The sequence below is a fragment of the Bos taurus genome, chromosome 12, assembly GCF_002263795.3.
Source record: "Bos taurus isolate L1 Dominette 01449 registration number 42190680 breed Hereford chromosome 12, ARS-UCD2.0, whole genome shotgun sequence".
NCBI lineage: Eukaryota > Metazoa > Chordata > Mammalia > Artiodactyla > Bovidae > Bos > Bos taurus.
The window spans coordinates 46219002-46234660 of NC_037339.1; the positions used below are offsets into that span (position 1 = coordinate 46219002).

The 15659-nt window shown below is 35.6% G+C and overlaps 1 protein-coding gene across 3 annotated transcripts in view; it reads right to left on the minus strand.

Moving 5' to 3' along the window:
• Positions 1 to 15659, minus strand: part of DACH1 (dachshund family transcription factor 1) — a 478465-nt gene that overhangs the window by 148748 nt on the left and 314058 nt on the right. For 2 of the 3 annotated variants that reach the window (XM_025000108.2, XM_059892257.1), the window contains exons 4-5: positions 3955 to 4110; positions 3328 to 3500 (exon numbers count right to left, since the gene is read on the minus strand). In XM_025000108.2, coding sequence (XP_024855876.1) covers positions 3328 to 3500; positions 3955 to 4110 — 329 coding nt within the window. The remainder of the gene's footprint in view (positions 1 to 3327; positions 3501 to 3954; positions 4111 to 15659) is intronic. The other variant, XM_025000109.2, reaches the window with a different exon arrangement.

Consider the following 15659-nt stretch of genomic DNA (forward strand, 5'->3'; position numbering starts at 1 on the left):
GTCTGAGTGATCTCCGGGAGTTGGTGATGGACAGGGAGGCCTGGCGTGCTGCGATTCATGGGGTCACAAAGAGTCGGACACGACTGAGCGACTGAACTGAACTGAAGAGTTAAACATTTTCTTTGGGGAAAATAAAAATTTCCTCTAAAATAATTTTAATTAATATGTATAATGAGAGTTTTCTAAACACTGCTTCAAATGAGCAAGGTTATAAGAATGCTAAGTTCTCAGTAATAACTATTACCAGAAATGATTGTAAGTTGAATTAATACTGTGATTAACAAATTAACAAATTATCTAGTAGTGAAAAGTCACTCAGGATTTGAAAAAGTTCTCTTCTCAGTTCTTTGACTAATAACAATGTAGCATTCACTGGCATTCTCTCAAGAAAGGATGTAAGGATGTTTTATTAGTTCATCTGGGTCTCCTATGATATTTGTTATTTTTCTCTGGTAAGGGTACCTCTGAAAATTACATAAGGAACATAAGCCCATCTTTCTTTGGGGCTTCCTAGGTGGCGCTAGTGGTAAAGAACTCACCTGCCAATGCAGGAGACATAAGAGACAGGGATTCCATTCCTCTTTGTTTACAGAGCCACTATTATGTTAAAAAAAATCCTATTTGCATATTACTCAACTTTTTACATAAGTAATAACTAGACCTTTAGAAAATGCATAATACCCGAAAACCATCACAGTATCATACAGGGTATTTCCATAGCCGTAAAAACTCTCCCTTCTCTATTCATCCCCTGCTCCCACCCACTAGCCACCACTGATATTTTTAGCAGTGATCTTCAACATTTTAGCACCAGGGACCAGTTCTGTGGAAGACAGTTTTTCCACGGATGGGGTTGGGGATAATTTGGGGATGATTCAAGCACATTACATTCATTCTGTACTTTATGTTTATTATTATTACATTATGATATGTAATGAAGTAAATATACAGCATTCTATAATCCAGAATAATTGGGAGCCCCCGTTTGCATTCCTGAATTCAGGCAGTAACATGAATGATGGGGAATGACTGTAAATACAGATGAAGCCTTGTTAACTTGCCCCCACTGTGTTTGGGGCCAGGTTCCTAACAGGTGATGTACTGGCTCCCGTCTATGGCCTGGACAGTTGTGAACTGCTGTTTTTAGGATCTCCATAGTTTTGACTTATTCCAGAGTGTCCTACACTTGAAACCATATAGTGCAAAACCTCTTCAAACTAGCTTCTTTAACTTAGCAGTATGCACTTGAGTTTCTCTTCATGGCTTGATAGCTCATTTCTTTTTAGGTCTTAATATTCCTTTATGGTAGTGAGAATTTGGCTAAGCTACTCCCTAGTATTACTGCCTCAGCATCCATTTTCTTTGACCAAGAGGACTGCAGGGACCTTAAATTGACACTAGCCCCTTCATGCTAGTGCATGCCAGAGTAATGAACAAATATAAGTTCCTGGTATGTGTCCTCAACAGCCTTGTGATCAACAGTCTTCTTAGATAAGATCCCTGGGAGGCTTACCAAAACCCTACTCTTTGGTTTGAATTGACCAATCCAACCTTAGCTTGGAAACCCCAAAGTACTCATCCATGGATCCTAATAAGGCATTTGCCTCAGGTCCTGCCTTGCCCTCTCTGTCTGTATCCCATCTTAACCTCCCTGTCCTGTCTCTGGAGGCATGCCAAGTATCAATACTTCCTCCAGGTCCCATGATTAATAAACTTCTCTATTTCAGTTTTTCATATGATCTCTTATTGAACCATGGCTTACCCATTTAATAAATGTTAATTTATTTTTTGGAAACACAGTTGACTTACAATATTGCATTAGTTTCAGGTGTATATCATAGCACCTTGATATTTTTATATATTACTCTCCATATAAAATTACTATAAAATATGGACTATATTTTCTGTGTTGTACACCATATGTTTGTTGCATGTTTATTTGTACCCATAGTTTGGTACCTCTAACCCCCTTCACCTAGTTGCTCCTCGCCCAACCCTCTTCCCTCAGGTAACCGCTAGTTTGTTTTCTGTTATCTGTGAATCTATTTCTGTTGTGTTTGTTTATTTGTTTTATTTTTTAAGACTCTAAATAAAAGTGAAGAGACACAGTATTTGCCTCTCTTTGTCTGCTTTATTTCACTAAATATAATACTCTCCAGGGTTATCCATATTGTTAACAAAATGGTAAAAAACAGTCATAGCAGATGGATATGCACATTTTTTTTTTATCCAGTCAATTACTGAAGGGCATCTTGGTTGCTTCCAAGATTTGGCAATTTTGAAAACAACTTCTATAAATGTCCATGTGCAAATTTTTGTGTAAACATCAGTGTTCAACTCTTTTGGGTAAAAATCATATGATTGTATGGTAAGAACATGTTTAGTTTCATTAGAAACCACCAAACTGTATACTAAAATGGGCATTAAATTCTGCATTCCACAAGCAACGAATAAAAATTGTAACAAGGCCATTTATGTAAAACATGCTCCAGAGACTCCCCTAAACTCACACGTTTTATATTCAGAAAAACAGGATAATAATTATGTCAAATATGGATAATGCAGTGTGAGGTGTCTTTTACTTACTTTAAAAATTAATAGTCTATTCTGTCAATGCATTTAAAGTACTTTGATTTAAAAATACATTATAAAGTAATATGAATGAAAAAGTATATACAGATACACACCCATTTAAAAATGTAAACATACCTCCCACACACATATACAGAGAGAGAGAGTCAGAGCATTGTGTACATACATATGTGATGTTTGTATGTTATCTTCCAATTCCTGTTTATTTTTTAATCTACAAAAAACTTCCAATTTTATTATTTCATTTAGTTTTTTATATCCATATGGTATTATCCATTTTTAGGTATAGAAACAATCAGAAAGATCGAGTTAAATCAAGATGACAGAGCTAGTTAAGTGGCAGAAACATAATTTAACCCTTGTGGTCTTTTGAAAACAAATCAGATACTAATTTCCATACCTCAAGGCTCATAACAAAATACAAATATGCACACATACCCATGAACACAAACATAACCATACTTTCAAGCACATACACAAAATTTGAAATATATCATTTAATTCATCTCCTTCTTAGTGGATATAATGGAGAACTTTAAGTTAACCAGCCTGCTTAAATATTGTACCCATAGTTCTAATTACTATAAGTGACTTTTTCTTATAATCTATTTTCTATATCACTTAGCTTTTTAAAGTTAGAACTACTTGTGCAATAAGAAAAATGGATTGATTGAGTGATGGTGACTTAAGAGGATCTTGGTTTTGGCCAAATCAGTCGTATAATTAAACAATTACCTTAATAACAGATGTCTCAACTCTGGATGGGGGACTCTGAACTTGTGCTGCTGCCGCCATATTTGCAATGGTGCTAAGATGGTTCATCTGGCTCATTGCCATGGTGACAGATGCTGGAGGTAGGCTGACAGGAATTAGAGGGTGGGGCATCATCATAAAAGGAAGCTCCAGTCCTGTAAAAAATGCACATGTATCAGCATCTCTCTATTCAAATAGAATGATGAAATATAGTATATCTCACTAATTAAAATGGTTAAGAACATAATCATTGAAAATTGAAGCATTTAAAAATGTTCTAATAATGACAATCAAAGGAAAAATATTTGTCCTCTTTGTATGCAACAATGCCCATTTATCACTCAGGGAAATTAAAGTAAAAACTAACCAGTTTGGTGTCATGTTTTATCACTCACCACTCTTCATTGGTTTTTAATACAAACAGTTAATTTTTTGCTACATTATTCTGATCAATCTAATTCTTGTTTTAAATACTATGGTTTTCTTTATCATAATTAACTATCTAAATGTAATATACATTTCAACTACATCCTATATTTTACTATCTGATCATTACTTTTTTTTTTCTTTTACAGCTATTATTTTTAGTGCTAAAAAATGCCATCGTACCATTTGGCAGAAGGTGGCTCTGCTGAAGATGGTGGAGAGGATGACTAACTGGAAGGCTATGCACTCCAGGTATGCGGGGGTGGGTAACAGAAGCCTTAGATCCCTGGGGTGGGGAAGAGTACAGTGTTTCTTTATCCCAAGAACCATCACTGCTGCCTGTGGGGAATGAATATAAATTATTTGTCTACAGTATTATTCCAAATCTTCTAATGACTAATTTGAAATGATGTTTTAAAAAACATATCACATTTGGAAAGTGGCTAAGTGATTTCTTGGGAAACAAGCTCAAGTAGATAAGTTTCTCCTAAACCATATTTTCCTTTTGTTTTTCTATTTTTTGAATGTAGTTTTTGAAAAATGACATTCCTACAATAGGTAGCCTATTTGTGGGATTTAATACTGTTTGACTAACCAATTTAATATAAAATTGACCTTATTATGTACCTCAAGAATTCATTACCTCTTGGGCCTGAATCACAGTGATAATTATAGAATGCAAAGTTATCCTTGCTTAATGGAATCCTAGTCACTTTTCAGAGTTAAGTTTCCTAACTTAATTCCATGGCAAATGCTAAACATGGAATTATTAAATGCCCAATTTGATTAGATAGAATACAGAGAACTCAAAGATCACTTTACAAAAGATAATAATATCGAAGCAATAAATTAAATGTATGCATATCAACATCTCCTGTTTTCAATTACAGAGAAACAAGTTTATAATTGTGGCAATACCAATGCCGAAGTCAGAACAGTGCATTTGAGGGCATGCATTTTAAAATTGTGACAGTGTTTTGGATCAAGAGAATCTTGAAACACTTAATAGGATACTCCTTGAAAGATTTTTATATATCATTTTAATGTAGGCATGTTCTTAGATTAAATTATTTTAACATTTATTGCTTAACTGAATCTACTGAATGTAAAAACTACCCACTTGAAAGAAATTTTCTGTAATATCCCTGTTGGTTTATGAGTTTCCATTTCTTAAAAAGGAAAAGAAACCATCTTTTCATATAATATGCTTAGAAACAGCAAAATTGGTAAAACTCCAACTTAAATACTTTAGCACTATTTAAAGCCTCATTGTAAAATCTCTACGACGTAAATACTTAGTTATTGCCATGATTTTTTTTCCATTTACTTCCTGAAGACAGTTAAGGTTCAATATAAATTCAAACTCATTAGCTCAATACTGTCTGGATCTTAGAGTAAATTGTTCAGAAGTGGGTAATGAAAACTCAATTCAAATTCTTCAGCAATCAAACAAAGAAATTTTATTAAACAATGAAAAGAATCAATTAAAATGAATTCCTATCTTATCTATATTATTTTACAAGAAATCATGACAGTTTTTGGCTTAAAAAAGAAAAAAAAGGGAAGTTTATAGCTTCATACAAAAATGACTCACATAAGAGAAATTTCTCCAACTTGCTACTACATTATGATATAAAAGTTCACTTCTATTTTCACAAATTTATATAGCTTATTTCTCTATTCATGACTTTTCTGATACTTTATAACAAGGTCCTAGTCAAACATGGAGAAGTTATAAATATATACATTTTGAACATATTATGTCAATAAAATATTCAGTGATAAAACTTTTGAAATATTTTCACTTAATATTTCCATTATCAAAGTATGTACAAAAGTCTTCATTACTTATTTACTTTTTATGTTATCAGTTAAAATTAGAGTTAAACACCATTTGGATATAGAAATAATGCATTGGAATAAATGTTATTTGAATATGAAAATTGCATTAGAAATTTATACATAATGAATTATTTTTTCTTTCTATTTCATGTAAAATATGCAAGGATTGCATTTTCACATTAGATCCCAGTTTTGAGGTTAATTAACTAATAAATGAAAGAGGGAAAAATTTTCACATTCATTATTTTGGACTGAATTTGAGTTCTGCTTATACCTATTACCTACTTTTGTTTCTCTGTTCAGTTGAGCCAAATTCTTTTATTTACATCTTAATTACTAGTTAATAAATGGGAAAGAGACATTTTCCAAATATACTTCAGTTTCCCTCTCAAATCAGTAGAGAAACACTTATTTTTTCACATTATCAAGGTATAAAATATAAAGTTAAAATTCTGACTAAATCTTCCTGATAAAATATTATAGACAAAATACTACCTATTTCCACATCTCTTTTGGATCATGGGATATCAGTCCTTGGGTAAGGGTAAATACCAATCATCCATATGAGAATTTTCCATAGATTGGATTTTCTCACGACATAAAATGCTCCTAGCCATCTCCGCCAATCATCATTTGGTAAATACTCATGATGTTAACTCATTTGGGTAATAAATAGAGCAAACAATTAAGAAACTAAGTCTGATGAAAAATATACAATATATAACCAAGTCAGCTGTAAGTGATTTTTGCATAATTTATAACATCTTGCTCCTCTATTAGCATGAATAAATAAGAATTGAAAATAGGCCATTTCAGAACAAGACATGCCCATATTTATTAAAAGTATAATTTTCAACTGCTTTGCTTTACATCAATATATTTAATGATATAAGCCAATATCTACATATGAGCCTACACACAAACATGCATATGTATGTATATCTTTGAGATTAAAGTTTATTATTAAGTCTGAATGAAAACTTACAGGAGACAGCAGATTTCCTATATAAGAAAAGTCCTAACGTGGTGAAAGTGAAAGTCACTCAATCGTGTCCGACTCTTTGAGACCTCCTGGACTATACAGTCCATGGAATTCTCCAGGCGAGAATACTGGAGGGGGTAGCCTTTACCTTCTCCAGCGGATCTTCCCAACCCAGGAATCGAACCCAGGTCTCCCACATTGCAGGTGGATTCTTTACCAGCTGAGCCACAAAGGAAGCCCAATATGTGGTAAGGGGAGTTGGAGAGAAACAGAAAAGAACTGATTCTTCTCTCCTCTTCCATTCTAGTGGAATCCCATCATTTCTTTAATTTTATACTGGAGTACAAATAAACCTTGACCTAGTCCTAGTATCCTCAAAGAACATATATTCTATAATATGGAGTGGAGGCAAGTGTGCAGAAACTCAGACATTTGATAAATGTATAAAATGTTTCCAAACCAAGAAAAATGGTCATGAGCTTGTGAAAAGGCTCAGTACATCTTCTGTTTGATTATTTAGACCTCATATGGATATTTTAATGTGTTGTGGGGGGAAGAATTAAAGGGAGAGACAATCTCCCATGCTGCTGCTGCTGCTAAGTCACTTCAGTTGTGTCCGACTCTGTGTGACCCCATAGACGGCAGCCCACCAGGCTCCTCCGTCTCTAGGATTCTCCAGGCAACAACACTAGAGTGGGTTGCCATTTCCTTCTCCAATGCATGAAAGTAAAAAGTGAAAGGGAAGTCGCTCAGTCGTGTCTGACTCTTAGCGACCCCATGGACTGCAGCCCACCAGGCTCCTCCGTCCATGGGGTTTTCCAGGCAAGCGTACTAGAGTGGGGTGCCATCACCTTCTCCGACAATCTCCCATACCTAACCCAAAACAGAGATTGTGGAGAAGCACTGGGAGAATCTTAGGCTAGACACCTGCTTACACAGGTGGAAATAAATCTGTGCTCTGACTGACAGCAGAACACACAGGCAGCTATTATATGATGAAATTAAATAGTGTAACTACAAGCATCAGGCAGGCCAGCTCCTAATGTGTGTGGTTTGGTGTGGTTTGATGGATAAAGAATTAGCAAATGTACCATTTTACCACAACCAGATTAAGTGGGCATATGAATGCAAGAGGAAAAATTGAAATTAACACCTGATTACCAATTTTGTCTCTAGGTAAAAGCTATTTATTATATATGTATATAATCTGAAAAAATTTATTTACTCTGTTTAATTACATTGATAGTAAGAATATATCTATGATTACATATATGCAAATATATGGAACTTATATACAAAAAGTGACTGTGTGTGTTTAGCTTTCCTTTCCTGTAAAAGCTGTGTATTTCTCATGGATAAATAAGATGATTTTAAGGTTTTATTGTTGTTTAGTCACTAAGTTGTGTCCTTTTTGTGACTCCATGGACTGTAGTCTCACCAGATTCCTCTGTCCATGGAAATTCTTCACGTAAGAATACTGGAGTGTGTTGCCATTACATCTTCTCCAGGAGATCTTCCCTACCCAGAAACTGAACCCGAATCTCCTGCATTGACAAGCAGATTCTTTACCACCGAGCCACATCGGAACCCTGATTTTGCAGTTCAGTGTTACTGAAATTCAAGTTCATAAGGAACACGTATGGGAGATTCCCTGCTTATATCTCTACCCCAACTTTAAGACATAGTTATATTTTCTGAAAATGTAAATAGTTGGATGGACTATCTTAGTCTTTTTGTAACTCAGATGCTTTTTTTCTATGCATCCATTTTATATTTTTAAGGTATTATCAGATATATATTTTATGATGGATCTGGTATACAGAGAAATAGACTACTTTGGGAAGAAACCCATAAATTTTGAAGCTATCTCTACTCTAAAGACAACCAGATTATCAAACAGAACTGATAGATAGCAAATATAGACTTTTCATTCCAATTATGGCCTTCAAATATGCTCTGTCAAGACTCCCTCTTCTACTCCTTAATAACCTTGAGCAGATTTTGAGCATACAAAAATCCATTCTGTTTTACACTACTCTGCATCCTCCTTTCCATCACTACCTGCTAGCCCCAGAACCCAGGTAGTTGGAAATCAGAGGGGCTTGGACAGCTTGTCATCCATTTTTCTCCTTTCTCCTGGTAAGAAAAGGGAGGTGTCTTCTCCCATCCAACTGGCCCCTGCTCAAGTTCTGCCCACACTGTCATTCCTATGGCTGTGTTTATTGGTCACTGACATCTACAATGTGACAGCTGCCTATATCCGGAGTATCCCCTGATACATAATGTCTGATCATTTGTTGGGGTCATCTAGCGAGACCTCCTAATTGCATAGGTCCTTGACAATGAAAATGTCCTTTAACTTTGTGCTCTTCTAAGCTCCCTAAGGAGATGGCATTGGCAACCCACTTCAGTACTCTTGCCTGGAAAATCCCATGGACGGAGGAGCCTGGTGGGCTGCAGTCCATGGGGTCGCTAACAGTCAGACACGACTGAGCGACTTCACTTTCACTTTTCACTTTCATGCATTGGAGAAGGAAATGGCAACCCACTCCAGTGTTCTTGCCTGGAGAATCCCAGGGATGGTGGAGCCTGGTGGGCTGCTGTCTATGGGGTCGCACAGAGTCTGACACGACTGAAGCAACTTAGCAGAAACAGCAAGCTCCCTAAACGTCATGGTATTTTTTAAATTTATTTATTTTAATTGGAGGCTAATTACTTTACACTATTACAGTGTTTTTTGCCATACTTTGACATGAATCAGCCATAGGTGTACATGTGTTCCCCATCCTGACCCCGCTTCCCAACTCCCTCCCCATCCCATCCCTCAGGGTCATCCCAGTGCACCAGCCCTGAGCACCCTGTCTCATGCATCAAACTTGGACTGGCAATCTATTTCACATATGGTAATATACATATTTCAATGCTATTCTCTCAAATCATCCCACCCTCACCTTCTCCCACAGAGTCCAAAAGTCTGTTCTTTACATCTGTGTCTCTTTTGCTGTCTCGTATATAGGCTCATTGTTACCATCTTTCTAAATTCCATATATATGTGTTAATATACTGTACTGGTGTTTCTCTTTCTGACTTACTTCACTCTGTATAATAGGATCTAGTTTCATCCACCTCATTAGAACTGATTCAAATGCATTCTTTGTAATAGCTGAGTAATATTCCATTGTGTATATGTACCACAGCTTTCTTATCCATTTGTCTGCAATGGACATCTAGATTGCTTCCATGTCCTAGCTATTGTAAACAGTGCTGCGATGAACATTGGGGTACATGTGTCTTTTTCATTTCTGGTTTCCTCGGTATGTATGCCCAGCAGTGGGATTTCTGGGTCATATGGGAGTTCTATTTTCAGGGTTTTAAGGAATCTTCACCCTGTTCTCTGGAGTAGGCAATGGCAACCCACTCTAGTACTCTTGTCTGGAAAATCCCATGGACGGAGGAGCCTGGTAGGCTGCATTCCATGGGATCGCTAGGAGTTGGACACGACTGAGCGACTTCACTTTCACTTTTCACTTTCATGCATTAGAGAAGGAAATGGCAACCCACTCCAGTGTTCTTGCCTAGAGAATCCCAGGGACGGGGGAGCCTGGTGGGCTGCCGTCTATGGGGTCGCACAGAGTTGGACACGACTGAAGTGACTTAGCAGCAGCAGCAGCAGCACACTGTTCTCCATAGTGGCTGTACTAGTTTGCATTCCCGCCAACAGTGTAATAGGGTTCCTTTTTTTCCACACCCTCTCCAGCATTTAGTGTTTGTAGACTTTTTGATAGCAGCCATTCTGACCAGTGTTTGATGGTACCTCATTGTGGTTTTGATTTGCATTTCTCTGATAATGAGTGATGTTGAGCATCTTTTCATGTGTTTGTTAGCCATCTGTATGTCTTCTTTGGAGAAATGTCTGTTTAGTTCTCGGGCCCATTTTTTGATTGGGTTATTTTTCTGGAATTGAGCTGCATGAGACGCTTATATATTTTTGAGATTAATTCTTTGTCAGTTGCTTCATTTGCTATTATTTTCTCCCATTCTGAAGGCTGTCTTTTCACCTTGCTTATAGTTTCCTTCGTTGTGCAAAAGCTTTTAAGTTTAATTAGGTCCCATTTGTTTATTTTTGCTTTTATTTCCATTACTCTGGAAGGTGGGTCATAGAGGATCCTGTTGTGATTTATGTCAGAGATTGTTTTGCCTATGCTTTCCTGTAGGAGTTTTAGAGTTTCTGGTCTTACATTTAGATTTTTAATCCATTTTGAGTTTATTTTTTGTGTATGGTGTTAGAAAGTGTTCTAGTTTCATTCTTTTACAAGTGGTTGACCAGTTTTCCCAGCACCACTTGTTAAGTAGATTGTCTCTTCTCCACTGTATATTCTTGCCTCCTTTATAAAAAATAAGGTGTCCATAGGTGCATGGATTTATCTCTGGACTTTCTATTTTCATGCTCTTTTGATACTAAGGCCCTTCTCCTGATGTGTATCCTTTAGTTCTGATGATGTCAACTCTCTCTATTCTGCCACCCCTCCTCAATCCTCTCTTCCCCTGCTCAAACATGTATAGAAAACAGTTCAGCCACAGCAGACATTCAGCTATGAAATGAGGTGGAGGTATCTGTAATCCTTGAGTAATTCTCTCTCCTCTCTCAGCACCTGGTGGTGAGAAAGGACCCTCAAATAGGAATCGCTAAGTCACAGTGGACTCCACTAGGTTCTGTCTTTTCACTACAAGTCTTTTTTTTTTTTTTTTTTCAAACACCCTCTGCCATGGTGGTCATCCTCTCCTATGAATGCAAGAGGAGAAAATCTGTGCAGTCTGGAGTGATCATTAAGGTAGCAACTTCGGTTCAGCTGCTATTAAAAAGTACTGATTGATTTTTACTTTTTTAAAATTGAGGTGTATTCGGTCCTTTGTCTCGTGTGTAACCATAGGAAAATTCCTATTTCATATATTGTTACTTAGATTATTCAATAGAACTAACCACAAACTTGCCTGTATTCTAAGTAGAATTTTAGTAACTGGTTCATTAGAAAAACTGAAATAAAAGAAAAGAAATATGAATGCCCAATTTTTGAAATGCTACTTCACAAATCAACTGAAACTTTAAGTTACCAAGACAGAAATTCAAAGAAAAAAGATTACATTAGTAAAAAAAAATAAAGAATGATTAAATGTGGGGATAATCATTAATGAAATAAAGATCATTTTTTTGGAACACAACTTTTAGTTAGGAAAGAAAAAATGTTTTGGAGAAGGATGTTATTACTGTTTCTCTTTAAGTAAAAAAAAAAAGAAAACTTTGGGTATATATATCAGAGGTAGTAATTAAAATCCTACCCCAAATAATTATATTTATTTTTGAATCCTAAACATATCTAATAAGAAATAGGTTCTAAAAGAGAGGGTCACCATATTTTTAAATGCACATGAGCACATGTAAAATAATTGAACACAAAGTTAAAGTGATCTGTAAAATGAATTGTCTTTGAAACTATCATGCATTAAAAGAGTAAAAGTATATTTAAGTGTTATTTTATTTTATACCTAGTTGACATGTAACTTTTCGTTCAGATTTTCCCACAGGCTGACCCTGATAAAGGAGGCAAGTCTCAAAGGGACTGACGGTCACACCACAGCTTAGTGAGTGATGCTGATAGACTGTGACAGGAACCTGACTTTGTCAAGATTCGTTTACAATGAAAATGATGGCTGGAGCAGGCATTTACTCCATACCATTGGAGACCACTTAGAAGGATGTCAACGCCATCTTAACAATAGAATCAAGACTACCAAGGAAAAGTAAATACTAGTCTCAGTTGCTACAGCTGTTTAGCTGTTACTTCAGAAGTAGGTGAGAATAAACAAGTTATCTTTTAGAGGATAAACTTCACTGTAATAAAAAGTGTTATATGACCTGTCAGCATACAAGTATTTTGCATAAATAGGAGACACAGTTCTGTCACGAATTATTGTAACGTAATATTTTAAATCGTTTTTCTGGATAATGATCTGAGCTAAGTGATATACTTTAGAAAATAGAAACACTTAAATCATCTGGTTTTTCGTTCAACTTAATCAAATTGCTTTATTTTAAAATGAGGAAGAGGCAATCTGTAAAGGATACAATTAATTGGGGCACAATTTTAAACTTTCCAGTTGAAGTATAGTGGTTTAGCAAAGAAAACAGCACAAACACCTCCTAATTGGTATTGCACAGTAATGCCCACAGAGTAAGCCATTTCCAGTCTAAAATTTATATTTGCACATATAGCCTGTTTGATTTGAAAGTGCAATTTTTTTCTTAGAGAGAAAGAATAATATTTTCATGAATTCTAACTCTCCCACTGTCAATAAATATGAGTCATTTAGGAAAATATGTTCTTTTCCAGAAATAACTAGACATTTTCTTTAGTTATTTGTCATTAAGTAAACCTAACTCTAAGTGTTACATATTTGTGAACTAGAAGTTTAAAACTCTTGCCATAAAAGTAGCTTTCTATTTTACCTTTTACTTTATTTTGAATGCAGAGCTGTTTTGAAACATTTTATTTTACATGCAATGGTGGGAATAATGATGCTCTCGGTTGCTACCAGTGTTCTTAGGCTCGGAACTATGATAATACTGCTACATTTCAGCTAGTTAAGATCCTTTTTGCCTTACATAATCACAATGCTGTCAAAAGTAACAAAAGTTAATGTTCTGCACAAAGTGGCACACAGAAAACTGGAAGTCAGAACTGCTTATTTTTTTTCATTTTGCTTGAATATCATTTACCATGGCTAATGACTGTTGAACTTGCAATAATAAGAAACAAATTGTAAAACCAAAGCTGAAGTTCAAGTCATTAATGTCAGAGGGGATATATAAATGAAGTCTTAAAAAACAAGCAGACATTATTTAAAAATAATTACACTGAGAATCTTTGAGGAATCATGTAAAACTGAAACAGCATTAGTTAACTTAAAATAGACAATAGTTTCTGTTTTAAATAACCTCAATTTTGTACTCATGAAAGTTACTAGAATGTGTTATCATATAAAGAATACAGTACTTTATGGGTTTTCCCTTATTTTATACCATTTCAGAAAGTTTTGATGCAATTTAAGAGAAAGAGCACTATTACTATAAAGATAAAAGTTTAAATACTTAATGTGGAGAAGACAGATAATTATATCAGAAAACACTTTGCTTTTTGATCCTGTTGTTTTCTTTGGACTCATTAGCACCATGTTCTAAGTGTTAACCAGGTAAAATAGATCCTGCAAAACAAACAAAACAAACAAATACAAACTCAGACTGGTAAATAGTTACATAGACCTCAGTATGAGGAAAGAAATAGTATCCAGATGAATCCTATTGCCTAAATATTTGGGTGTCTTGCTGATGTGGATGACTGTAAGCAAGAGTCAAATGTTTCTATTTAGTGGAAATTAAGATATTGCAGCAGATTGGTTAATTTCCATAGTTAAACTATAATCCTATAACATACAGTGTAGAGATAACATTATTGGGAACATATTTAAGCTTTCCAGTCTAAAAATAATGCATTTGGTGTAATGTAAAGCAATTTGGTATAATGTATCCATACTAATTTAACTATCTTTTAACCTTTCTCATTGTCAATGTCAGTGAATTGCTACCTTTTCCCATTTTAACTCATCCAATTGTTTTTCCATTAAGCAAACAAATGAACTAGAAGTTCTCCTCTCTAAAGATATTGTAATTTTCCTATAGATTTATAATTATATCAAATAAAATTTCAAGTTAATTTGCTTTCTATACTGTTAGTAGAGTACTCAATGCCATGGTATATAATACTAACAATTTTATGTTCATGGTAAGTTGAAATCAGTATTCACCCTTAGTCTTTCATATAATATTTTCAATTTTACTTTCTTTTCTTCTGTTTTGTTGGGATATAATAGACATACAGCATTGTAAAAGTTTAACATGTATATCATAATGACTTGACATATGTCATAAAATGTCATATGTCATAAAATGATTATCATAAATGTCATAAAATGATTATCACGATAAATTTAGTGGACATCCATCATCTAATACCTTTACAAAATTAAAGAAATAGAAATAAAAAGATTCCTATGATGAAAGGTTTTACATGACTTATTCTAACAGCTTCCAAATATAATACCAGTGTTAATTATATTTATCATATTTACATTACATTCCTAGTATTTATCTTAAAATTGGAAATCTGAAGGCAATGGCACCCCACTCCATACTCTTGCCTGGAAAATCCCATGGATGGAGGAGTCTGGTGGGCTGCGGTCCATGGGGTCGCTAGGAGTCGGACACGACTGAGCGACTTCACTTTCACTTTTTACTTTCATGCATTGGAGAGGGAGATGGCAACCCACTCCGGTGTTCTTGCCTGGAGAATCCCAGGGACGGGGGAGCCTGGTGGACTGACGTCTATGGGGTTGCACAGAGTCAGACACGACTGAAGTGACTTAGCAGTAGCAGCCTCTTGACTGCCTTCATCCAATTCCCTTGTTTCTATCCTCCCTATCCTGCCTCTGCTGACCATACATGTTGAAACTGAAAATCTTTCTTGAGCCAAAAATGCTACTGAATTTTCCACAAAGCATAAACCCTTACAGGTAGGTAGGATAGCAGGCTCATGGGAATTTGGATATTTCTCATATGCATGGATCTAAGTTAAATCATCTTCTCCCCAGACCTAGTTAACCTCAAAAAATGACAAGACCAACTAGTTGTATAAGCCAGAAACTTAGGAATAATCTTTTTCTCCCCCTCTTTCATTGAATACTGCTGTTGCTGCTGCTAAGTCACGTTAGTTGTGTCCAATTCTGTGCGACCCCATAGATGGCAGCCCGCCAGGCTCCACCATCCCAGGAATTCTCCAGGCAAGAACACTGGAGTGGGTTGCTATTTCCTTCTCCAATGCATGAAAGTGAAAAGTGAAAGTGAAGTTGCTCAGTTGTGTCCGACTCTTTGTGACCTCATGGACTGAAGCCTACCAGGCTCCTCCGTCCATGGGATTTTCCGGGCAAGAGTACTGGAGTGGGTTGCCATTGC